General features: G+C 35.1%; 1 protein-coding gene across 6 annotated transcripts in view; it reads right to left on the reverse strand.

The window, feature by feature from the left end:
* Positions 1-27,139, reverse strand: part of pappa2 (pappalysin 2) — a 131,456-nt gene that overhangs the window by 2,640 nt on the left and 101,677 nt on the right. For all 6 annotated transcript variants that reach the window (XM_087241056.1, XM_087241058.1, XM_087241059.1 and 3 more), the window contains 5 exons: positions 23,337-23,505; positions 23,129-23,261; positions 20,669-20,778; positions 17,937-18,008; positions 2,648-2,746 (listed from right to left, as the gene is read on the reverse strand). In XM_087241056.1, coding sequence (XP_087097182.1) covers positions 2,648-2,746; positions 17,937-18,008; positions 20,669-20,778; positions 23,129-23,261; positions 23,337-23,505 — 583 coding nt within the window. The remainder of the gene's footprint in view (positions 1-2,647; positions 2,747-17,936; positions 18,009-20,668; positions 20,779-23,128; positions 23,262-23,336; positions 23,506-27,139) is intronic.

Here is a 27,139-nt window from a genome sequence, read left to right on the forward strand (position 1 = left end):
AGAAAAGTCTAAGCTGCGTCCCAAATGGCACACTATACACTCATGCACTATGTACTTATGCACTTACACACTCAACAGGGTAGTATATGTATGTAATGTTGTCCCAAATGGCACACTAATGTTTTTTTTTTTACTAAGCTGAAATTCAAACCGTTTCCCTAATGACGTTTGACAGTTGCCAAATCATTGAAGTAAACGACCGAATTATCAAATAATACCTGCCGTGAGTGTTGCCGCAATCACCATCGGGAGGCGCTATAATCACTCTCGTAGAAGAATTTTACTTTCACCATCCAAAATATATAAAGTTATTCAACATGTGTGTCCGATAGCTCTGCCCCTTCCGCTATGTAAGCAAACCTGCGGTCGTTGAGTGCGTGAAGTGTTCATCGTTACACACTTCATTTTACCGGCTGAATGAGTGCATCATCTGGGTAATTAAAGTGCACTTATTATTTTTAGAGTTTTCAGTGTGAACGCACTACTTACACTATTTATACTACAAAATGGCGTAGAATGGTGCATAAGTATGCGATTTGGGAAGCAGCTACAGTCTTTTAGGAGCAAAGATGGGCCTAGGATCACCCCTTTTCGCCCAAATACGTGATACAAATACGTGAGAAAATTATTGAAAAGTTTTAAAACAATTTGCCGCAAAAAAAAAAAAAACAATAGGAAGACATTGGGATATTTTACCTTTAATAGTGCATAACATAACTAAAAGGTTCAAGAAATCTGGAGGAACTTCAATGCGTAAAGGACAAGGGCACAAGTCTAAGCTAAACAACAGTGATCTCAGATGCCTCAGGATCCCTCAGCATTAAGAATCGTCATTCAGCGATATCACCACATGGGCTTAGGACTACTGCGGCAAACCAAGTACTACGTATTAAATACAATCATACTTGGTTACATCCCCAAATGTCAGTGAAAACTATCCTGTGCCAAAAGGAAGCCCTATGTTAACAGTGTCCAGATGTGCCGTCGACTTCTCTGGCTCTGACACATCTGGAATGGACCATCATACAGTCCAAATGTGCACTGTGGTCTGATGAATCAGTATTTTTTTTATTTTTCATTTTTTTGGAACAAATGGACGCTGTGTGCTCCGGACCAAAGTCCAAAAGCCAATGTCTATCATGGTATGGGGTTGTGCCAATGCCCTTTGCAAAGGTAACTTGCAAACATGGCACCATTAATGCTAAAAAGTACGTAAAGATTTTGGAGCACAATACAATGCCTTCTATTCCAGTAACTCCAAAATATGTTGTTTTTTTTAATAATAACAATAAATCATGAGGAACACATTAAATAATGTGATATTGTATTGTCTGCAATGAAATACAAGTCAAGGTATATTTAGAAATTACTTTTTTTTTATTTGCGTTCACACTTTTTCTGATATGGGGTTGTATTTTATATCTTGATGTTACTTTTCTTTCCATTTATTTTTTTTTTTGGACTGTAAGTGAACAACACTAGCTAGTGTTGACACTATGTGGACACAAATCAAATTCCCAAGTATATTATGGTTTTAAAATATACACTAGGGTGTCTATTCCACCAAGACAAACTACTACTAAGTTATCGGTGGTGGCTGCTGCTACTTTTATTACTGCTACTACTACTATTATTATTACTACTACTAAGTCCACAAATACAACAAACACCTTTTTGAAAGAAAAAACTTGTGAAGGAAGGAAGCCTAATAATATAATAAGTCCCTTTATTATTCAGAGGTTGTTACAGCGGAATGAACTGCCAACTTATCCAGAATATGTTCTACGCAGCAGATGCCCTCCTAGCTGCAACCCAGCACAGGGAAACACTCATACACTCTTGCATTCAAACACATACACTATGGCCAATTTAGCTTTGGACTGTGGGAAAAATCAGAGCACCCGGAGAAAACCCACAAGAACACAGGGAGAAAATGCAAACTCCACAAAGAAACCCCAACTGACCCAGCCAAGGATCGAAGCAGCGACCTTCTAGCAGTGAGGCGATTGTGTTACTCACTCTGCCACCAGGCTTCCCGCCGCCCCTTTATATAATACATAATAAATACAAATCTTGTGATTACTTTACATATAAAAACTGAAGTACTGCTTGCTTTAAGTTTAATCACGACGAATGCTTTAAAAAAAATATTCAAATCTTGAAGTTTCAGACGGTATCTGTGCATATCATTTTGTTTCGTGTGCAGGCAGCTGGTATTTGGATGCTAGAAGACAAGCCACAGAAGGAGGGATGAGAGGAATTTGCTCTTCATTGTCCAACTTTTCTCTCTGGCCCCACCAACATCCTGGGTCTTTTCCATAGTCTCTGCGTAAACAGAAGCACAGAGCTACAGTGGCAGGATGCTGTTCCTTTACGGTTTATTTCACTTTCTCAGACCCTGCTTGTTTTACAGTGACCGCTGACAGCTGGCCTTCTGCTAATAAAAGCCGCTCTATCCAGCCATTTATTTATGACAGGCACTTCCCACATGAGAAATGGGAGAACGTGCCACCTGAGTGCCTAGTGATGTGGGTGACGCTCGTGGAAACGCTTGACAATGTGAGACAGATTTGGGAGAGGAACAGGAAAATGATGAAGCGGAGAAGATACAGAAGAGGGGATGAATAGTGTTGCAGATCAGCGTTACCTTTCCAGATGAGAGGGTAGATGGACAGCAGTCTCCTCCATCATATTGGCAATACGCTCGGTTGTTAATGGTGTCACACCAACCGTCTCCACCAAATGGCTGCAGGGAAAAAAGTGAAACTAATTTAAATCTTATTTCAAGCGCTCACACTTAGATATTGCTTGATACTAATTGCAGGTTTGGCATGCTGTCCCCGGAGAGAACCCTGAGCTCAGAGATAATTGAGCCCAGGGCTCCCTCCTGGTCGTTTAGCATCACAGGGGGTCTGAGATCAGGTAAACTTCCATCTGGTAAATAAGGAAAAGGGAGAAATGAGGGGGACTGGATAATTCTTTAAAAAACGAAGATAAGGAAAGGAAGGTGAAATGGGCTCAAAATGAATTTAGAAAACTTCACATAAACACGTTTGGTTGAGTATTAAAGAATGACAAATTTCTCATATTGTTTACATTTTTGTTAACACTAATCTGCAGCACTTACTGTATGCAAAGATGTAAACTGTGAAACTGCAAAAAAAATAAATAAAAAGGTTTAATTTCTAATATTAGTTAAAGGGCTGGTTCACCCAAAAACTGTCAAAATTTCCTCACGCTTCTTGTCTTTTTGCTGTTGAACAAGAAAGATATTTCAAAAAACCATTGACTAGTATTTCATTCATTCATTTTCTTTTCAGCTAAATCCCTTTATTAACCTGTGGTCACCACAGTGGAATGAACCGCCAACTTATCCAGAATATGTTTTATGCAGCAGATGCCCTTCCAGCAGCAACCCATCACTGGAAAACATCCATACACAATCATTTTCTCACACACACACACACACACACAACGGACAATTTAGCCTACCCAATTCACCTGTACCGCAGGTCTTTGGACTTGTGGGGCAAACCGGAGCGCTCGAAGAAAACCCACGCGAACACGGGGAGAACATGCAAACTCCACACAGAAAATGCCAACTGACCCAGCCAAGGCTCGAACCAGCGACCTTCTTGCTGTGAGGCGAACGTGCTACCCACTGCACCACTGTGTCGCCTGACTAGTATTTGTTTTTCTTAATATGAAAGTAAATGTTTAGAGTATCTGTTAAACTATTTTGATGGCTTAATAGTTTTTTTTTTTATTTTGTTACTAAGCATATTTTTATTTCAAATAAATTTATATAACCAAATACATTTTTTGTCATAAAATAAAAATTATATATTGAAGACAACACTATTAGCATACCAGTGAAATGTTCTTTATTTTTCAATTATTGCTATGTAATAGAGCAATTGCATTTTCATATATATATATATATATATATATATATATATATATATATATATATATATATATATATATATATATATATATATATATATATATTGGATATATGGTATACTATATGAGACTTACAGCATATACAGCAAACATCCCAATCTGAACTAGTAAATGTTCTCTTAAAGCCTTTTAAAGGTTCATGCATGAGTTACTTCATTTTACTATACACACTTAACAGTTTTCTCTGAACAGGAGGCCTTGCGAATTCCTTGAATGTCAGAGGAAAGAAATGTGTAAATCCCGCCAAAGGGATTTCTGATCTCGTTTTTGGTAGGTGGCATTTCTCATTTACTCCTTTTATATAAAATGAAACCACATCTGTTATTCCAGACTTCCTTCAACGTCATTACTTCACCTGTGTGAGCGAATGGCTGCCCGTTTTGCAAGGCCCAGGTGTATAAAGTCCAACCATCTTACGGACCACAATTATCAAATTTACCATGCATAAACACTTTAAATGTGTCATAATGCCTTCCTAAAGGATTTCGCTAACCTAAACGATCGAATGCCAGTAACAGGAAAACAAGAGCGCTCTGCCAAAGATAATTTTGGCTCTGTTGCGAATGTGGAGTCCTTTCAAAGAGTCCAGAGTCTACCTGATTCCCTGCGCAAGACCAGCTGGCTGGGAGATTTTGCTAGAATTTATCCCTGCTAAACCTACACCCAATCCAAAAGGTTTTTTTTTTTTTTTCCTGCCGCGCTCTCATTCTCCAAGTCATAAGCAATATCATTTTTCATTCTTCAGTTTCAAGCTTGTGTATATTTCATTTGTTTCTTTATACTCGCTCTCCATCCATTTTATTGCGTTGTGCATTTATTGGCAATAACAATTTTAAACCAATCTCAGCATCTAATGCTTAAATGAACATGCTACATATATTCAAAATCTAAAACACGTGCATTATTAATGTTGTTTTAGAAAGGGCTGGAAAAAGAGAAATGACCTAATGGCTAAATTAAAGAGTCGTGTTAACAGTAAATGAGAGGGATGTGTGGAATGCAGAAGCTCTTGCCAGCTGAGGAAAAACTGCCAATGAATTTTAAACAACACTAAGTCAAGCATCCTGCAGCACTACGCAAAATCATCTGACTCGGACCTCATGTACTTTTGGCGCATGACAAAACAATAGTCAGGAAAAGGCAATATAGCGACCACCACATATATTCTGATGAACATAACAGACGACAATCTTATGGAAATCCCGTCTGCCTAATCATTTGAGTCTCTTTTTTTATTAAGTGTGCTACACTAGTGTCAAAAACTGTTGTAAAACAAGGCTCCTCAGCTTACCAATGATCCATGTATTTGATTAAAAACATACAATAAAAAAAATATATAGGCCCTTTTGACATTTCCGGGTTTGTCAGTAGCAGAAAGCGTCATATTTGGGTAAACTTAGAGCTCAGTGAATCAGGGATTACAACAATCTTTTTTTTTTTTATCCTATTTGCTGAAATAATAATAGAAAAATGTAAAGATAGTAATGATCAAGACTTTCAGAAAAAGGAAAAAAATTGTGTGAGACTAATGATGACGGCAAGCAGAAGAACTCATGTCAAATTTACTCTCAGCCCCATAGACGCTGCATTAGAAACACCTCACATAAGCGGTCATTTGTTTTTTTGTAATTTGACGCAAAGATGATAAAATACATTCATAAACGCATATAAATGTTCATATTTAAAAAGAAACAATCAATCATAGTCTTGTGAAAGGGGTACATTAATATATATATATATATATATATATATATATATATATATATATATATATATATATATATATATATATATATATAAAATTATGTTTTCCTATGTGAATTTAATGCAAAACAAATTTTTTCTTTATCCTGTGATGATTTAAAGCTGTAGTTTCAGCATAATTTTACTTTCCAAAATTCTTTAATGAACAAAGTTTAAAATAACATTTATTATGAAACACGTTTTTGTAATATTGCAAATATTTTATATAATAGGGAACCTCAGATAGTTCGGCCGAAGATCACTATTGGCCAATAATCCCATTTCATGACTCGATCGGTACTCGCTGATCAAGCCGATCTCATGAACTGATTCCAAGTGTTTGTTTGAATTTATAAGCTGAGAAAGATGCACGTGCGCACCTGGGTTATATCAAAGAGCTTAGAATCGCCAGGAGGCGGCACTCAATAGAACGTTCCATTGCAATAGCAGCGCCCAGCAACAGCCTGCGATTCCGCCATTTTGGAGTGAAAGCAATCGCCCGTCCATTGCATCTTATGGCTGTCGTGATGGCAATCAGCTGCTTTGTTTTTTATTTATTTATTTTAAAAACGCATTAAAGCTGAGTTAGAACCTGAAAGACGACAATACAACACTATCACATTAATCAGCACTTTTAATAGTTTATTTTACAGACTTCAAATATGCTGTTGTTCTATTTAAGTTTTCATTCCAAAATGGCCACCGCATGACACTAGCAGCATCTACTAGCTGTTTCACAAATCACACTAGAGTGTCGCGTCTTGATGGTTCTATGCTCTTTGGTTATATATGAAGCAGCTACAACATGGAGAAGGGAAATGACGTGTGGAGGCTTGAGTAATTGTTGCGCTCACATTACAGCAGTTAAAATGCATGCAGATGCGATGTGACATCTGTTTATACAGTTTATTGGCATGACTCGTGCGAGTGATGGTCTTTTTTGCAGCCATTATATATCCAGTGTTTTGAGCTGCTATGATAAAAGCAGAGAGATTGCTCCTATCTGTCTCATCAAAGCATATGACCTCTCCAGGAAGCTTGTTTTTGACAACATTGCAAGTTCACTAAAATCTGACTGGATAGTAGATAAATTTTAAAAAAATGATATTTTTAACATTAATATATTCTTGTAATTTACTGAGATAAACAGTAGTCTATAGACCTATTTTCTTTTAATATAGAAGTAATGGATTTATGAGTGTGCATTTTAACTTCTTATGCATCAAGTATGCGCTCCAAACTTTTTCTTGATTGAGACATGTTGAATTCTTCATCATTTGCAAAGTTTACAATTTGCACTGTTTTTATCTGTGCTATCTATTTTTTGTAAAGCTGCTTCTGGCCATGACATGTATCATACTCAAAGGGAAAATGTGCTTTATGCATTCTAAAGCTTGGAGCATCAGAATCAGTACTCAGTATCGGCTAATCACCATGACAAGAAATTAATACTAGGTATCGGCTGCAAAAATCCTGAGCGGAGCATCCCTAGTATATAATATTTAATGTATTATATACATAATATACTCTCACTAATCATAATAATGTGTCCTTGAAGGTACTTTTGAATGTTAATATTTCACAGTTTTCGCAAAAATATGAAGCACAACTATTGTTTTCAATGTCGATAATAAAAAGAAATGATTACTGAGCACCAAACCAACATATTACTATTTCTGAATGATCATGTGACACTGAAAATTAAAGAATTTACCATTAATCACACTAATAAATTACATTTAATTACATTTCACAGTATTACTGTTTTTATTAAGAAAGTATCCTTTTTGCATTCCTAATCTGGTGGAGTTTTTTTTTCCTCGCCACTGGCTTGCATGGTTCGGGACCTGAAAAGCTGCGCATCGATGCATTTGCTCTTCAGTGTTTGGACTCTCAGTAGTGATTATTAAACCACACTGAACTAAGCTAAACTGAACTAAACTTAAACACTGAAAACTGGACTGACACTGTTTCAATTCACTATAATCTTCTATGTGAAGCTGCTTTGACAAAATCTTCATTGTAAAAGCGCTATACAAATAAAGGGGAATTGAATTGAAGAATCTTTATTCAACACAAACACGCGTCCTTAGTGAACTCTAAATCAAAATAGTAAATTTTCAATGTTAAGAACCAATATACATCCAGCAAAATCAAAAACAAACTGGTGTGATGTAATATGGAACAAAATCAGCCAAAAACAAAGAGTTTGTTAAAACGAACTTGCTGGAAAAGTTTGTCTTGATTGGTAAACATCTTTGAACTACCATTGGTCTTTGGTGATTATGTAATAGGTGTGTGGCTTCAAAGCTTTAAACCTCTATTCAGTCCAATGGGGTGAGACAAGTCCAAGTAAAAATACTGCAGAGTTGCTGTATATTACATTGCTGAAGTTGTAATTAAAACTGAAATCAAAACTGTCACTGTTTATTCATGTTCAACGCTGTAAAGCAGTTTTAATTACAGCAGCTTGTATAAAACAATGGACAAATTCTTTCTATTTTTTCACTAGCACTGCTCTTACTGCACCTGATAATGTTTGCCAATTCCTCCATTCAGTAATATTAAATAAAAATATATCTAATATTTTCAAATTTAAACATTTAGGACAAGAAAAAAAATAGTTCAGCAACATAAATTGTTCTAGGCTAGGAAAGAAACCATGACCCTTCTGTAATCTGATGATAAATATATACCTCCTCTGATAACCTACTGCTCAGTGTCAGTTCAAGCTGTCCACCGAAATTCATTTTCCTGGCCTCCTCTCAAAAAGGGGTTTTAGTAGGCAACCCTGCTACGCTATTGGTCACCGTCCAAAGCTTGATTTAGATTACATAAATTTATTGAAAATGAAGCCCTCTATGAGTCACTTTAAAAAGATGTATTTTCAAAAAACACAATCAACCCCTAGCAACGGTTTCTGGGACGAGATACCGGAGCACAACAAACTGGAATTCTTATCTGAAGCAAACAATCAAGGTGTCACTGGGAGAAACGAAATCCCTAAACATCCCAGAGGAGCGAGGGAGGACATACTCCACCGACCACATCTAATGCTAGGCGAACGTCAGAATAAACAAAACCTCCATGGTAACTACTTGTTTTCATGGACAACAATGTTTTGAGGCCCCATGTTAGTGCTGGCATCTCACTTGACTGAAGAATGCGCCCCTTGATTGGCTCTCTCTAGACTTCCCAAAAGATTACTAATTATGTTCCCCTCCATTTCATTCCTAATGTAAACTTTTCCTTTTTGTCTTTAGATGCAGGCTGAACATACTGAAAAACTAATTTTAGGTAACGCATCGCAACAATTCAATGGTGAGTAAAGCATTTCCAGGGTTTTTTTGTTTTTGTTTTTTGTGCGTCTTGTCAACTTTTCCCATAATATTAAGATGAAGAAACGCAGTGCATGCCCTGAGAGGAATCAGATGACCACTCTTCTAACCATATTTGCAGCAAGGAATGTGAACAGTGGTTTGTTTAGAAACCTGTGGCATCATATGTATGTTTTTTTTCAAATGTATCGGCGCAAAAGTAGGGAAACGGTGGTTTGAAGCAGTCAAATAAATTTTACTTTATAGTGGCAGAGATGAAACTTAACCAACAGCTTAGAAGAGCATAAACAATACTGAAAAGCATCCATTTACAGCAAGGGTCAAATCATAAGTATGAAACTGAGGGGTTTCAACAAATACAGAAAGGTTAACGTTGGCGAACAATTTATAAACACCTTATGCTTTTTAGAAATTATGTATTATTCATCATTCAACATTTGAATTTAATATGCTTATTTCATGCGGCCGCCATTTTAAAAAACGAAAGCCAGGCAGCGCTGGGATAAAACCTGGAAGTACAGACTGATTTCATGAGGCCGCCATTTCAAAAAACAAAAGCAAGGCTGCGGTGAGAAAAAACCTTGAAGTACAGACTGATTTCATGCATCCGCCATTTTAAAAGCTAAATTGAGGCTGCGGTGGGAAGAATCCTGGAAGTATAGACTGATTTCATGCGGCCGCCATTAAAAAAAAAACAAAGTGAGGCTGTGGTGAGAAGAAACCTGAAAGTATAGACTGATTTCATGCGGCCGCCTTTTTAAAAGCGAAATCGAGGCTGCTGTGGGAAGAAACCCGGAAGTATCGTCACACAGGAACGTTGTGTACCTGGCTCTATATCTTATCAGTGAAGAGAAAGTGAAACTAATTTAGAATTTCACTACCCTCCGAGTGACCTGAAGATCCGTTCTGAATGGATAGTGAAAATACAAAGGGATATCAGACCTTATTTTCAGCTAAGTTAAGGGAAATGGCACAAGTTAGCTAGCGGTTTCTTTCCCAAAAACACATTTTAGATGCCATTTATCAAAACTAAAGTTAATAAACTGATTCTTTCACTATATTAGATTAGTCACAATATATAGTTATATATATATATATATATATATATATATATATATATATAATATATAGTATAGTTAGACAAGATATTTATTATATATTGAGTTTAGGAGGATCCAATTGGCTTGCTAATAATTACAAATGAGGGACCAGCCACGATCAATCATATCACATGCTCCTCTCTTAAATTAGTTTGTGAAGCTTCACTTAGTGCGACAGGAGGCTTACCGACCTGGATTAAATGTGTTGGCTGATTGCTGCAATAATGCAAAAAAGGAATGACATGTTGCAGTAGTAGCATCTCATTTGCATGGATTTAATTAAATTCAATTCAAGTTTATTTGTAAAGCGATTTTCACAGTAATTATCATTGCAAAGCAGCTTTAAAAAAGGTGCATGCTACTACACTACAGTCAAAATCAAAAAGAGTTAATGTGTTGTCTATTGGATGGCCAAATATATTTATACAGTTAACCTGCAGTTATATATATATCTGTTTCAAGAGTTCACACTTACTGTAGATATTGCTTTATAATATTAGCAGATTTGGCATGCTGTCATGGGAGAGAAACTGATGTTTAAATTGATTGGATTGGTCTATCAATGATTGCAGTTCAGAGACCAGCCGTGATCAATCACATACAGTAGTGTCCTTTTCAAAAAGTTGATGTCAATGTGTATAATGCATTTTCAATTAATTGATCTGATCATTACAATTACATTTAAATCCCCTCCACAGACTTTTCTGCACTCAAAATGCTCCTGCATTTAGATCAGTGTTCTTTAAATATCTCATTAAAGTTTTCATACTGTGCTTCAGAATATATGTAGCTCAGGAAATGTGTTTAAATAATGCTCTTTTACTCCTGTTAGGCTCATTTCAAAGAGAAATAAGCAGTGACCTCAAACTGTAGGAAATTGTAGGTTGCTATCTGTTAGTCAGTTCCTGTAAAAAGCTTTCCATTGCCATTCACATTCATCTGGGAAAAAAAGAATAACATCTCCTCCAGAAACTTGAGTTACAAGCTCAGGCGAAGCGTCTACCTATGATTGGCCCCATTGGTTGAAAACAAAATAATCACGACACATAAACTAAAGTATAACCTGAGCTGACCTCTTCACTAATCATAAGTATATAATAGGAAAGTCCTTTTGGATGTGCTGCAGAGCAACTGGAACATGTGCTGTGGTATAATTTATAATGAGTCTCCAATATAAAAGCAGCTGTTTTGCTTGGTAACAAACGAGGGCAAGAGGAGATGTGAGGGTCTGGCAGTTATGAGGGGTATTTGAATATCATAAAACATCCCGCTACAGAAGTGATATGTTCCAAAGTAGAATGAATAGTTCATAAAATCTGTCTGCCTTACTCCGAAATGACATAAAATTTATGTTTTAAAAAATGGATGTTCACTTCACAATAAATCATTAATAAATTAAAACATTCAACTGGACAAAGACATGATAAAATCTGAAAATGTTTTTAGCTGTTGTCATTATTTAAATATAAATAAATAAAAAAAAATATATATATATATATATATATATATATATATATATATATATATATATATATATATATATATATATTAGGGCTGTCAAAATTAGTGCGTTAACGCACGTGATTAATTTTAAATATTTAATATGTAAAAAAAAAATAACGCAAATAACACAGTTGCAGTTTTTTTTTTTTTCCTGTTGTGGCCGACTTGTGTTCAGGGCCGGTGTGTACCTAGAGGCAACCTAGGCATCGGCCTTGGTCCTCGGCCTTCCGTACGAATAAAACTGAATAAAAGCGTGATTGCGGTTTGCCTAGAGCCCCAGTTCAGCTTGCTCTTGCCCTGCGTGTGTTTAATATGCAAAGAAATATGGATAAGATCAAGGACGCACTTTTAATAGGAATTTTTCAGTATAAAACAATTAATGTCGCATCACCAGGCTATCCTGCATTTCCTCCAGAGTTTCATGCAATTTCAGGTGTTTCATTTTTAATCTTTAGACTTTAACTGCAGTTCAGCAGTTCCCTCTCATTCAGCATATTTTCATTCAGGTTGTTTTAATGGAATCTGATACCGCATGTCGAACGGAAAGAAAAACCTCTGCATTTCAGGACTCGCGTGGTCATTTAAGGTAATCAAAAATCGCTGTTTACATGGTCGACTCTTGATCAGTATCAACGAACCCAGCGCGTAACCATCTTCATACCCGCTCCCTGCTCTAGTTCTCGCGCACCTTTCCCCCCATTCTTCCCTTCGCTTGCACACATATACATATGTGTATATAAATCATTCTGAAGTTAAAGTTTTAGTAAAGCATTAATCATTAGTGTTAAAAATTGAAATAAACACAGCATTTTTTGCTGTTATGCCAAAAATGGCTTAAAATGTCATTATATGCCAAAAATTACCTAAAAATGTATATTAGTAAATAAACACAGCAACTTTTATGTTATTTTATGGCAAAATTTCTTTAAATAGTATATTAATGAATAAACACAGCAATTTTTTTGTCATTATATGCCAAACATAGCAAAAAAACTTTTATTAGTAAATAAACACAGCAACGTTTATGTTATTTTATGCCAAAAATCCCCTAAAACAGTGGTTCTCAAACTGTGGTACGTGTACCACTAGTGGTACACAGGCTTCCTTTAGTGGTACGCGGAGGAATGAAATATGTCATGTACAGGCTACACACATTTAAAAATGTATCAAAAATGATGTATATAATATGCCATATATGACACATAGCCTATATTTTTGAGGTAATCTGCCACATTTTTTTTTTAACTGTGCAGAGTTGTAGCTGCTTTATTAGGCCTACTACACTACTGTATTTCAATACTGCTCATTTTGGTGGTACTTGGAGAGACTATTTTTTTTCTGAGGTGGTACTCGATGAAAAATGTTTGAGAACCACTTCCTTAAAGTATTTATTATAAATAAACATTACATGCCAAAAATGTCTTAAAAATGTATATTAATGAATAAACACAGAAACCTTTGTGTTATTTTATGCCAAAATGGCCTAAAAGGTATAATAATAAATGAACACATCAACCTTTTTTGTTATTTTATGCCAAAATCTCTTTATAATGTATACTAATAAATAAACACAGCAACTTTATTGTTTTTTAATGCCCAAAATGCCCTAAAATGTTTAATAAATAAACACAGCAAATGTTTTGTTATTTTATGCCAAAAATGTCTTAAAAATTTATATTAGTAAATAAACACAGCAACTGTTTTTTTTATGCCAACAATAGCTTACAATGTATATTAATATTTAAACACAGCAACTTTTTTTTGTTGTTATATGCCAAAAATGCATATTGATAAATAAATACAAGAACTTTTTTGTTATGTTATGCCATCAATGGTTTAAAAATGTATATTATAAAATAAACACAGCATGCTAAAAATGTCCTAAAAAATGTATATTAATAAATAATCACAGCAATCTTTTTGTTTTTATATGCTAAAATGGCCTAAAATGTATAATAATAAATAAACACAGCAACTTTTAATTTATTTTATGCCAAAAATACCCTATAATGTATATTAATAAATAAACATAAATTTTTATGTTATTTTATGCCAAATATTAATAAATAAACATAACCATGTTTTTGTTATTTTATGGCAAAAAATTTTTCATGAAAACATGAAATAATGTTTATTATGTACAAAATGTCATCAGTAGATTCCAAAATAATAGATCGAGAATGTACAACATACACTAATATATGTACACTACATGCAAAAATTTCCTTTGTGTTTTTGCAAAATCTATTTCTGAAAATAAAACACATTTTAACAGCATGCCATACAAAAGACCGCTCCACCCTTTTGCTTTCAAGAAACATCCCTTGACCACACTGACAGAGCGAAAATCCAGAGAGAATTCCAATAAACAGTCATCCATTATTTTCCAAAACACTCGACTGTTCATTTCAACACTACTTTCGTTTCCAGGCTTTGCATGACTCGGCTGTGTTACTTCTGTTGATTTCTAGCAAAACCTGGTATGTTACTTTCGTCACATATCATTTGTGATTATTTTACAACTGCTTTAACGCATCCATCAGTTACATAACATCCTTTAAATTCCCTCTGTCCAGCTGACCCGCGCACACCGATAAGATCATTCATTTGCTTTGGCACCACAACACTGCGATTGTCGACAAAGGCCGATGAGTTAGTGCTCGGGGCGAATTTAAACAGGATTCTGTGAATTGCGGCAAGGACTCAGGAGGAACAGAATCCGGAATAATATGTTTTATGATCATGTATATACCACATTTTTCAGTGGCAATGATATTTTCATTCGGTTTTATTTTTGCGATAAAAGGAGTACCGGTGAGAATCAATCTGTCAGCAAGCTGTGGGAAGATGTGGCACGCAGTCCATCAACCACCGTGCTAAATGTTTCTCTTGGCCACATGAAATGTTAAAGATGTCTCCATATGAGAGCGGACGGTGTCGGAAATCCCTGACAGCTAAATGCCTCATTGCTGATGTAAATGCAAAACTCGGGAATGTGTAAACCATGAAACACACCGACAAAATAGAAAACCGAATGCTTGCATTTCTCGACCCTTTGGATTGGGTCCATGACAATCGACCTCAAGTATTGCTGTGGGCGTGAAGGACTTCAGTGAAAGTCACTCATGAGACATATTACATGCTACTAGCTCAACCTATTACGCTTTATTTATACATGCCTTGATAAATTGTTTCAATGGATCACTTGATTTGATTTGCGAGTTCCATTTCGGTCAAGCTGTCCAGCTAATAGACGTACATAGAGTTATGATTACAGAGATAGTGAAAAAGCAAAACAGATTTCCCCATCTGCGCATGGAGCTCTGTGATACAATAATTGGAAAGTAAAGTAAAACAATCAATATGCTCATCATTTATCACTGATTCTAGAGCTCCCTGATCCTCCTAGACCACCTTCATGCTCTGCTGGTGGTATTTGTTGAACTGCTCTTGACTCTGCTAGATCTGACACAAAGCAGATGTACATTCTGCTGTTGAGTTTACTTCATCACACTGAACACCAAAATGATGACTAACAGAGCAAGGAAATTGTCACAGTATTTCTGATAATATAATTTCTTCTGAAGAAAGTCTAATTTGTTTTATTTTGGCTAGAATAAAAGGACAAAATTATTTGCCCCTTTAAGCTATATATATATTTTTTTGATAGTCTACAGAACAAACCATCGATATACAATAGCTTGCCTAATTATCCTAACCTGCCTAGTTAACCTAATTAAACAAGTTAAGCATTTAAATGAATGGAAAAAATAAACAGGGAGGCTTTAACTGTATATGTATATGTATATGTATATGTATATGTATATGTATATGTATATGTATATGTGTATGTGTATGTTTCTCCCACACTCCAAAGACCTGCGGTACAGGTGAATTGGATAGACTAAATTGTCCGTAGTGTATGAGTGTGTGAATGAGTGTGTGTGGATGTTTCCCAAAGATGGGTTGTGGCTGGACGGGCATCCGTTGCGTAAAAACGTGCTGGATAAGTTGGCAGTTCATTCCACTGTGCCGACCCTGGATTAATAAAGGGACTACGCCAAAAAGAAAATTTATAAATATATATATATATATATATATATATATATATATATATATATATATATATATATATATATATATATATATATATATATATATATATATATATATATATATATATATATATATATATATATATATATATATACATTGTATATATATACATTGAACACCAAAATGATGACTAACAGAGTGAGGAAATTGTCAATGCGAGGAAAAAAAGTTTTTTACAGAAATTAACAGAGCGAGGAAAAAAAGGAAATTGCGAGGAAATTTTATATATGTGTGTGTGTGTGTGTGTGTGTGTGTGTGTGTGTGTGTGTGTGTGTGTGTGTGTGTGTGTGTGTGTGTATATATATATAGATGCATCACATCTGTGCAAATTGCAATGCATCAAAGTGCACTGGCTTTACGTGCATTATTTCATTAAAGGAACACTCCACTTTTTTTTGGAAAATAGCCTAATTTCACAACAAGAAAAATCAGTTTTTTCCATATTTTAATCCATTTAGTTGATTTCCAGGTATTGTGGAAATACTTTTAGTTACTTTTAGCTACTAATCCTTTTAGAATTTATTATATATATATATATATATATATATATATATATATATATATATATATATATATATATATATATATATATATATTTATTTATTTATTTATTTATTTATTTATTTATTTATTCATTCATTCAAATACTTTTAGTTTAGCTTAGCATAAATAATTAAATCAGATTAGACCATGAGTCTCAAATTAAATTGCTAGACGGCCACAGCTTTGTTTTGCTCCATCCCTAATCAAACACCTTGATTAGTTGGATAAGCTGTTTAATACTACTAGAGACTATAAGGTAGGTGTGATTTGGTGGTGGTTGGAGCTGGAGGTGGTTGCCATCCGAATGTTGCAGCAGAAATCACGACTCATTAGACCAGGCAACATTTGTCCAATCTTCTATTGTCCAATTTTGGTGAGCCTGTGCAAATTGTAACCTCAGTTTCCTGTTTCTTAGCTGACAGGAGCGGCACAGAAAAGATGCTCTTCTGTATACCTCTGTTGTAATGAGTTGTTATTTGAGTTACTGTTGCCTTTCTATCAGCTGGAACAGGTCTGGCCATTCTCCTCTGACGTCTGGCATCAACAAGGCATTTGTGCCCACAGAACTGCTGCTCACTGGATATTTTTTATTTTTCGGACCATTCTCTGTAAACCCTATAGATGGTTGTGCGTGAAAATCCTAGTAGATCAGCAGTTTCTGAAATACTCAGACCAGCCCGTCTGGCACCAAGAACCATGCCATGTTCAAAGTCACTTAAATAACCTTCCTTCCCCATTCTGATGCTTGTTTTTTACTGCAGCAGATTGTCTTGTCCATGTCTACATGCCTAAATGCATTGATTTGCTACCATGTGATTAGTCAATTAGAAATTTGCGTTAACGAACAGTTGCACAGGTGTACCTAATAAAGTGGCCGATGAGTGCATGTCAATAGATTAAGGGAATTCTGATTAGGGCCCAAACAGCCTAACAGCTTTTTATTATCATTATTACGTTACACTTTATTTTAAGGTACAATTTTTTGCTATTAATTGTCCACTAACTCAATAATCTACTAATTTAAATTGCTTATTAACAATTATTAAGATTGTAGTTAGGTTTAGGTATTAAAATATCATGCTGAATTTGTACTTTATACATACTAATAAAGAGCCAACATCTTAATTATAGGCAGGTAATTAGCCAATATTGCAATAAGGAGATTATCATTTAACAATAGTACAATTACAAAACGTGTATTAACTTATTTAATTACAAAAATATATTTTGTCAGAAACTATACTAATTCACAATTTTTGTTCATTCAGATTTACAACTCATTCTCTTTATTATTAAAGATGTTTGAAATAATTAGCTGCCGTTCAATTTGTTTTAAGAAACTGCAAACGCAGTTACAGTATGATGAGCTACAAAGGTCACAGTGCTGCTTTTTTCAACCCAAGCCATATCGATCAATGTGTTAGGTCAATAGATGGAGAGCATGTGGTCTTTTGTGGCTGATAGAATGCGTTTACACTATAAAAGCAACCTGGTCTGAAGTGTTTTTGACAACCTCTTGGAATGGCAAAATTTGGATAAGATCTTCTTTGGAGACTCCTCTGACTCCCGTGATTTTGATTTAGTTTTGGATCGAAAATTCCCATCATGTACAGTAACTGTCACTCACCTCACAGGACTGAATGCAGTGGATCTGCTCCGGATTCGGATACCACTTCAACATCCCAGTGCAGACAATACTCTTAACAGAAGAGAGAAAAATGGAAAAAGACAGTCAACTTGTTGCACTTTAATAATAGTATCTTGTTATATGTACTTGTATATTTAAACCAAAAAATGTGATTTGCCACTATTAAACGAGTTCTTTCAACATGTTTCATAAGAGGAAACATGAAAAGGAGGTTTGCATTTAGTTGTGTTGTATTTAGACTTTTGCCGAAATCTAATAATATCTAACTTAATTTAAGAAGTCAAAAAAAGCAGATATGATGCCTAAAAATAATATCACAAATTAATATCCAATAGCTGCTGCGTACAAAACGTTACTCATTCCCTCCTGTCTTTTCAATTTGGACAAATATTTCATTGATTTGACGTTTTCTCAGAACTGGAAAGTTGACCTGTTTTCTAAAGCAGAATTTCTGGAAAGAAACTCTCTTATCTCTTATTCATCTACCTCCTACTGTGACCTTTCCTCCATCATTCTTACCCAATCTGCAATACTTTGGAAAACATTCCTGGAAAGCAGGGGTGCTGATGTATCTTTATAAACAATGAGAGTCTGACACCTTCAGAGGCGTCATGCTTGACGTGTGGCATTTTAAGCGTCTTTTATAAAAACATCGCACTGTAATCATTACTTTCCCAAGCTGATATGACAGTGAGAGACAGAATCAACACTTTTGCAGAGCGATTTCAACAATAAAGCAAGTTGAGCCTGGTTTTGGAGCAACAATCAAGGAAACTCAATCCAACTTATCACTCTGATGTGCCAATAATGCGATTTCAATTTCACGTCCAAAGTCTCGAAGCTCCTTTGCCAAATAACCACCCCCCCTCAAAACCAAAGATCAGAAACGTGAGCAGTTTTACATTTGGTAGATGTCAAACACACCTCATGTCATGATGTGTGGAACTGGGAAAAACACATTTTATTTCAGTCTCAGAAAAATCGCTGCCATCACTGAGGGTCAAACTAACGTTTATAAGACTACTTGCAAAACCTTTTTGTTTGGGGTTTAAAAATAGTGTTCAAGAGCTATTTTGTCCTTATTATGTACACATATTTCTATATATTCCATATATATATATATATATATATATATATATATATATATATATATATATATATATATATATATATATATATATATATATATATATATATATATCCATATATGCACACATTTTAAAAACTAAAATACAAAAATGCTACAGTAATGAGTGTAGAAAGTAGGGTTGGGCGATGCCGATCAATTTGGCATTGTACGATCTCTAATGTGAAACATTGCGATGGACAATAGCATTGTCGTTGTAGGTGCAATGAATGATTTATTTATGAATAGTAAATTCATTTTTAATGAATTAATTATTTGTAGTCTACCGTTTTAACTACCTGACCCGCATGGTCTTTGTTTTAACCATAACCAAATCATAAATAAATAAAGATGTTACACACAAATTACCACCTATCAATCACTTTTTCCGTTTGACTCTGGCATGAATAGGCAGAGTGATCTGTGTCATTACAATGGCGTCAACAAACTTGGTTAGTTAAAAAGGTGAACAACCAACAGCAACCAACCAACAGTATCTGAGGTTTTCGCCAAAAATTACTAAGTACTAGCGTAAAAGCCAAAGACTGAAGCAGTGTATTGACTCGGTGAAACGTTACCTGATAGATTCAAGAGAAAGAAGAGTCGTTCGATAGAGACAAGATTACTGTTTAGATTAGAATTAGATTAGATTAGAAACTGTCTGACGTGCACTGCTCTCTGGGGTTTTGTGTTCAAAGCACCCGCTGACTGCTAGAGCTTAGATACGTTCATACACTGCAGCTCATGACAGAGTAGGTGTTGTGTGTGTGTGTGTGTGTGTGTGTGTGTGTGTGTGTGTGTGTGTGTGTGTGTGTGTGTGTGTGTGTGTGTGTGTGTGTGTGTGTGTGTGTGTGTGTGTGTGTGTGTTTGGTCACGTGATGTGCGTTTTCAGTGGTGTAGTATGGAAGGAGGGCTTTTCAGATATGTTAGATGAAACACTAGTGTGGATGTGGATCGTTTTTGGTCTAAAATGCCGTTTTAAAACTAAGACGTATTAGTGTAAATGGGGCCGTGTGTATTTTTCGCGAGCGAGTTGCTGCTGTGACAGGGGCAGGGAGAAGGATCGCCATGCTGGCTCAGCATCGTTTTGTCTATCGGCCATCAACCCAACCGTAGTAGAAAGATGTAAATTGATGGGACTATTCTTCTCCGATTCTAAAATAACAATAAATAGACAAATGATAAAAAAAAAATATATAAAATCTGATAATAATGTTATAATGAACAATTGTGAAGATAATAATTAATTATTTCTATACGTTTTTCCTGTTTTAAATATAATTAAATATAATTATATATATATATATATATATATATATATATATATATATATATATATATATATATATATATATATATATATATATATATATATATATATATATATATATACTGACTTTTGTGGAGTAATGTAAATAAACATACACCAACATGACATACACTAATGCCACTTATTGTCAGATTGTCAAAAATTAGCAGTAAAAATCTAATATTTAAGTTTTAAAGAGAATACAAAGTCTTGGTTAAAGAAATGGAAAAACCAAAGATATCAAACAAACTTTGCAAACTGGCTCCTCCACCTCACCTGAACTTTGGTTGGAACCATCCAGTGCTCTACTGTATCAGCGCTGGAGCCATTGGCTAAAACCACAGGGTCACTCAAGGGCACAATGCATGTTGGGTAACAGGCTGCACCTGCCATGACACAAAGAGAGCTTTGCTTTAACCATCATTTGCATCTGTTGAATTTATTCATGCGAGCACATGAACAGCCAAGCTTTGGACTAGTCATCCATAGTCGAACAGCTTGGCAGGTTGGCACTCCAAAATATCCTCCTGCATGCAACTGACTGTGGTCCAGTATGTCTAGACCACTTAATAGGAAAGATAAATGCAGTGGCCTAAATATTAGGCGTGCAACAATACAGACTTCTCACGGTTCTGTTTGGTTTTGGCTTTGAGTCACAGTTTTGGTCTGGTTGGGTACATGATATCTTTAGTAAAGGTCTGTCAAATTAAAATAAAAGAAAAAAGAACTCTAAAAACAATACAAAATGAATAAAATATAGCAAAGATACTACTAAATAAACAGTGCTTTTCAGGTTTTTCATGTACCTAACAGTAGTTTTCACTGAAAGAATATAATCAAATGTAACAATGTATCTTTGCTGTGTAAATAAATAAAGGTAATCAATATTGAACTAGTATATAGCTATTAGTTCATGAACAGAATGGTTGATTTCATTAATGTTTGCTATTTAATTAATACTAAAAATGCAGACAGCAGGAATAAGATGTCTTTGTATTAAGACACACCACAATAAGATTACAGACAAATTAATTTCTGAATGCTTGCGTTTCAAGGTGTAACCAAATGAATGCTCGTCAAGTCAGAAAGATGGACATAATAATTGTTCATAATCGAGTTTTACCTTTAGATGCAAGACTTAAATTGCACATGGTAACTTTTATTTACCTGGTCAGATGAAACATTTCTCAGATCTCCTGCATGTTGCGTGAGCTCTGGTTTTGGGATTCTGGACTCACATACACTCATGCACTGACATGCAGCACACGTCACTAGCATTTTAATGTAAAAGCATCCCTAACTTTAGTGCTCACTGATGGACATTTACTTGTGGGGAGCAAGTATGGACATACATTTTAACATGCACAGAGCCAGCTCAAAGTGTAATTAAGGAAGGGAAAATACAATTTTTAAGATTTAATGCAGAACAAAAAAAACACAATTTCCCTATTATTTGAACTGTGATGTTCTGAAAAGTTCAATATTATATTGAGTATTGCAGCATTCCTACTAAATAAACTAATTTATTTCAAAATGCAATACAAAAAAACTGTCCTTGATTAATATTGACAACTTTAGTAAATATGAGCAAAGAAGTCTGTAAAAAAAACTTTTGTTTGTATTGTTTCACCTTTTGCTTTGTGTTACCTAAATAAATTAGCTCTTACAAGAAAAGCAAAATCGTAGTTTTATACAAAAAAAAAACAACAACAAATATATTTCTTCAAATATATGTGTGCCACAATTAGTGAAGTTTATTTATAAACTCATTTCAAGAGGATCACATGCTTATGATTGATCACGGCTGATCCTGCATTAGCTAATGCATGATTCACCAATCAGATGATTCCTAACTCATTATAAATAACCAGTGTCTTACTTCAGTTATCTTCGCCTTGAAGAATCCCCCCTTCCACCCCTACTCCTCCTCCTTTCCCTTTATAAGGCAGCACAGCGGCCCAGTGGTTAGCACCTCACAGCAAGAACGTCACTGGTTCAAGTCCCTAACAGGCCAGTTGACACAGTCCAAAGACATGTGTCATAAGTGATTTGACCAATCTAAATAAGCACTATAGTCGAGCTCTTAACCAGGGGTATATTTTTTCTTAGCAATACCTAATTTGTCATTAGCCCTAAATTGGGGAGGAAGTCCTCAAGACCTACTGTACCTAAGCTCAAACTCCCCTCTTGCCCTGCAAATAGGAGGAAGCTCTCTCCTGGGACAGCATGCCAAACTCCCTTTATAATCAATCATCAGCTAAGTGTGAATTCTTGAATTGACATTTATATGCAAAAAGAAACAGCACTATTACTATTTTTTACTTATTTAACTAATTTCAGTCAACTTAGAGTGTTATGAGTCAGTCTGCATGAGAATTAAGTTTGAGTGGCCAAAAAAAAAGAGACGCTGGAGATGTGAGTTAGGACTTAGGTTCAGAAAGTCTCCAAAACTACAATTTAGGTCACCTACATCACTACAAATTGTTTAGAAGAAATTTACAAAAACATCCTCTTCTGTCATCCAAAAACAAAGTCAAGTCTTTTTGTTAATATTAGAGCAAGAGCAAACTTTTTCCAGCCTTCTTTGCTCATATTTACAAAGGGTGCCAATATAACTGGAGGGCTCTGTATGTGTTCAGATAAACAACCGAGATCTATGCTTTCTTAGAAGTTTGAGAATGAGTCATGTTTTAAAAGGAAAACTTTGCAAATTTTCCTGCCAGCTGAAATCCTTACCCACGTCAAAGCCTTCATCACAGCTGTATTCCACCAGGTTTACTTCAGGAGGAGCCTGGCATGATCCCACTATTTTCTTACACATAGTGAAGTCCTCAGTCCATCTGCCGTCTTTGGTGCATCTAATGCTGGGCTGTAGGGGAAATTATATATAAATATATTTATATTAATTGCTATTATGAATGCACAGACTAAAGTGCAATATTACCTTTTCTGTTGGATCAGAACACTGTAAGGTGCAGACACTATCAAAGTCAAAATTGTTGGTGCATGAGTACATGCCCTCAAACATTGGTCGTAGAGGAGGGCATGTGACGGGTGAACAGCTGCCCTCTTGCCATGTTCCACCCTCCAAACACTCCAACCTCAGAAACTTCCTGAAGGAAACAAGGCATTACTATGAAGGAGGGGTTAGAGCGTTTCACGCAGACAACTATATAGTATAATGCCTGTGCCATCACTTTGTATGTGCATCTTTGGCCTTCACACTAGAAGTGATTGTTCACTTAAAAATGAAAATCTACTCAAGACTTAGTCACCCTCATGTGATTTAAAAAATTTATGGAGGTTAACGTCTTACAATCCTATTCAAAATACAGTACCTGTGATGGGACAATAGCCCCTTTCACACAGCGATATGGCTAAATATCCTGAAAACTTTCAGAACGATTTTACCGGCAAATTTTTTAAAAAAGCGATTACGGATTTTTTTTCCGGAAAAGAGCATTCGCACATCTATTGCAAAATACTGGCAAATTCTGACATCATTAACCAGAAATGAGCTCTAAATGGCTGTGCTTGTATTTAGAACATATAAGTGGTCTGGGTTTTGTTGATGTTTTCATGCAGCTACTTTGTTTGAGACATCTAAAGGCAGAATCGTGAACCAATGTTATACATTTAACAACATTACAAATTCTGTGGATGGATAAGTTATGTGAACAACTTCTATGAAAACATATGGAGGAACATTTTCGCATGTCGAGATATACATCATATGTGTGTTTGCTGGCACTCAGTGAAGCACTCTTTAACTTCAAGCAGAGATTGAAGGTAAACAAACAAAGGTTTATCATAAGCTTTCTACCGATAATGTTTTACACAGTTAGCATTTAGAAGGAACTTCTCTTTCCTAAAAAGGCCGGAACAAATTTACCGGTATTTTCAAAAAGGGCCTGTTCACACATGTTCCCTTTGCAGAAAATAATTGGTAATTTTCCAGAAAGATCTGTATCTGTGGAAGAGCCTAAAGTCACTAAGATATAAAATCTGATAAGAATCCAACACAGACAAAATTAGAGCCAATATAAATCAAGCATTTTTATATTTTTTGTTTTATAATTAATAATTAATTAACATTTTATATGTAGAATTTAAACAACCAAAAAACGTAATTTAAAAAGATATTTACGCAACAATGGTTCTACAATTGATCATGAAAATTACAATGCAATTCCAAAAAGATATTTTGACCTACATATTTCATATTTCTTAAGCTTTGCAAATACATCTTTACAACTTTATATTTTAATCAGAAATTCTATACTTTTGCTGATGATTGGATTTTTTGCATGATGGTACTGCATTGTTAAAAAGGTTATATTCGGAATAAACAAACTCTGAACGCCACATTGAAATGCCAGATTACAAAGAGAATTCATAAACAACAAACAATTCATAACATTTTTTTTACATTTTTATTTTATATGTTTGGGTGGTGTGATGGCGCAGAGGGTAAACAGCAAGAGTGTCGCAGGTGCGAGCCTCGGCTGGGTCAATTGGCATTTCTGTGTGGAGTTTGCATGTTCTCCCAGTGTTTGCGCAGGTTTCCCCCCACAGTCCAAAGACATGCTATAGGTCAATTGGGACCGCTAAATTGTCTGTAGTGTATGTGTGTGAATGAGAGTGTATGGGTGCAGGCCCGGCGCTACGGGGGGGGGCAAAGGGGGGGCATTGCCCCTCCAGAAAGAATTTGTGCCCCCCCAGTTTACATTAAGGATTGTTCACTCAAAACTCAAAATTCTTTCTGTCATTAATTACTAACACTCCTGTCGTTGCAACCTTTAGAACACACATTTAAATATTTAAAAATATTTGACATAGCAATTAAATTATAAAAATTGTGAGATTAAAGCTAGTCCTACAGTCCAGAGATCCGGTCCCCGCGTCAGGTCAGGTGCGCCCGTAAATAAAACACGCACAGGCGATGGAGGCGCACTCAACTCACAAGGGAGAAAAGTGGGTGACATGATACGAGCAGCTTAATTCATTACATGTTATGGTTAACTAATTCTTTAAACACAACTCTCTTGAGCGCTAAAAGGAAGAAACGCAGAAGAAATTTGCTGTTAAATTAATGTGAAAATGACTGGCAGTTGCGTCTTTGCTAAAATTAGTTATTCGGGAAGATGTAGCCCAATCAAATGTTTTAATAAAAACAGTTGGCAGTGTTTTCCCACAGTAGGCTACACTATAAATAATATTTTAATTTATTAATTAATATTGTTATTAATATGATTCCAATTAAGCTAAAATTGACAAAACGCAGAACCCTTTGAATGTTTGCTTTCATTTTGACATTGTTAAAAAGCGCACTTTTACAGTCTGGTAGAGAAACATCTCATTATGCAGCAGCAGTCAAGGTATAACACTTAATAAAAGCCTTATTTTGCGTTTAAAGATGATCGGCCTGCGAAGTCAAGTTTACAGTGTTATAAATGGAATATAGTGCTTAAGTGGATTTACCGCGGATCAACCGATAAATCTCCTACATGCTGCACGTAGGCTGAATAATCTTTTAAAAATATGTCATTTAGGCTATACTGCTATTTGTTCATGCAAAATTAAACAACATAAAATATATTGTAAACCTATTTTAAAAGCTGAAATACAGTCAGCATATCGAGTTTGTTTTGACTTGTAGCTCATGGCCCTAAAATCAAAATAACCTGAAAACAAGTAATTAAAATAGGCTTAATAAATAAATAAAATGACGGATAGGCCTAGTAACCATGGTTTATGATGGTTTACAAATGACAACCAGACAATATCACGAAAAAAACACAGTTATGATAGCAGATGAATCTTTATTTTTACATTTAAAATGATGAAAAAAGTTATATAGCCTGAGTTGCGTGTTATCCGTGCCAAACAAATTTTCACGGTAATAACTGTGAATTTTGGTATCTTTTTTAGGTATTTTTCTGGCTACACTAATGCCTTAAAATGTAACTAAGTAATTGTTTTGAATGACATTAAATTGTAAAATTTAGCTTTTCCCTAACACTGATGTTGGTTGGGTAATAGGCTACGTGAAGTGACTCGGTTAAGCTGATTTCACTATATTTATTTACCTGTTATACGAAAAGTCTGATCTTGGGTCAGCTTGCATGTGTGGGCATAATTTGACGTCTTTACCTAAACCTTTAAACATTCATAGGCCGGTTATTTGAAATAAAACGGAAATAAATAAGGGGAATAACATAGATTTAAAGCACTCGTTTGGCACTAAAGCCATGATCCGTCTGCATTAATAAGCGTTATCGTTGCATTACCATCATTAATAAAATCAGTAATAGCGAAACTGTTATTATTACTATTAAAACGTATATTACTGCTTTAGGTCAGTAACAAAGTAAAGTAATAATAAATGTGAATAAATATCCTAAATGAAAAGGAACAAGAGAGACCAAAATCAGCCACCAGGCTGATTTTTCCACTAAGTGGAAAAGAAAATAAATGAATTAATATATTTTTTAATTATTAACAAAGAAATATCTTCAAAGCTAAAATTTTAATGTACATTTTTTTTTGTAAATTATATTAAAATTGCTTTCATTGGATTCTTTAGTGATTCTAAATTCAGACACACACTGGACAAGAACCACAATGCTGTCTTCATTCTGTGACAAAGGAATTTAAACAGTGTCCTGAAGCTGGGGTTGTGCCATAAAATCATGCACCCCCTTGCTGAATTTACTTTCTGATTGTCTAATCTCAACCACACCTTCT

Source organism: Danio rerio, chromosome 2 (genome assembly GCF_052040795.2).
Source record: "Danio rerio strain M-AB ecotype USA chromosome 2, GRCz13ab, whole genome shotgun sequence".
Classification (NCBI taxonomy): Eukaryota; Metazoa; Chordata; class Actinopteri; order Cypriniformes; family Danionidae; genus Danio; species Danio rerio.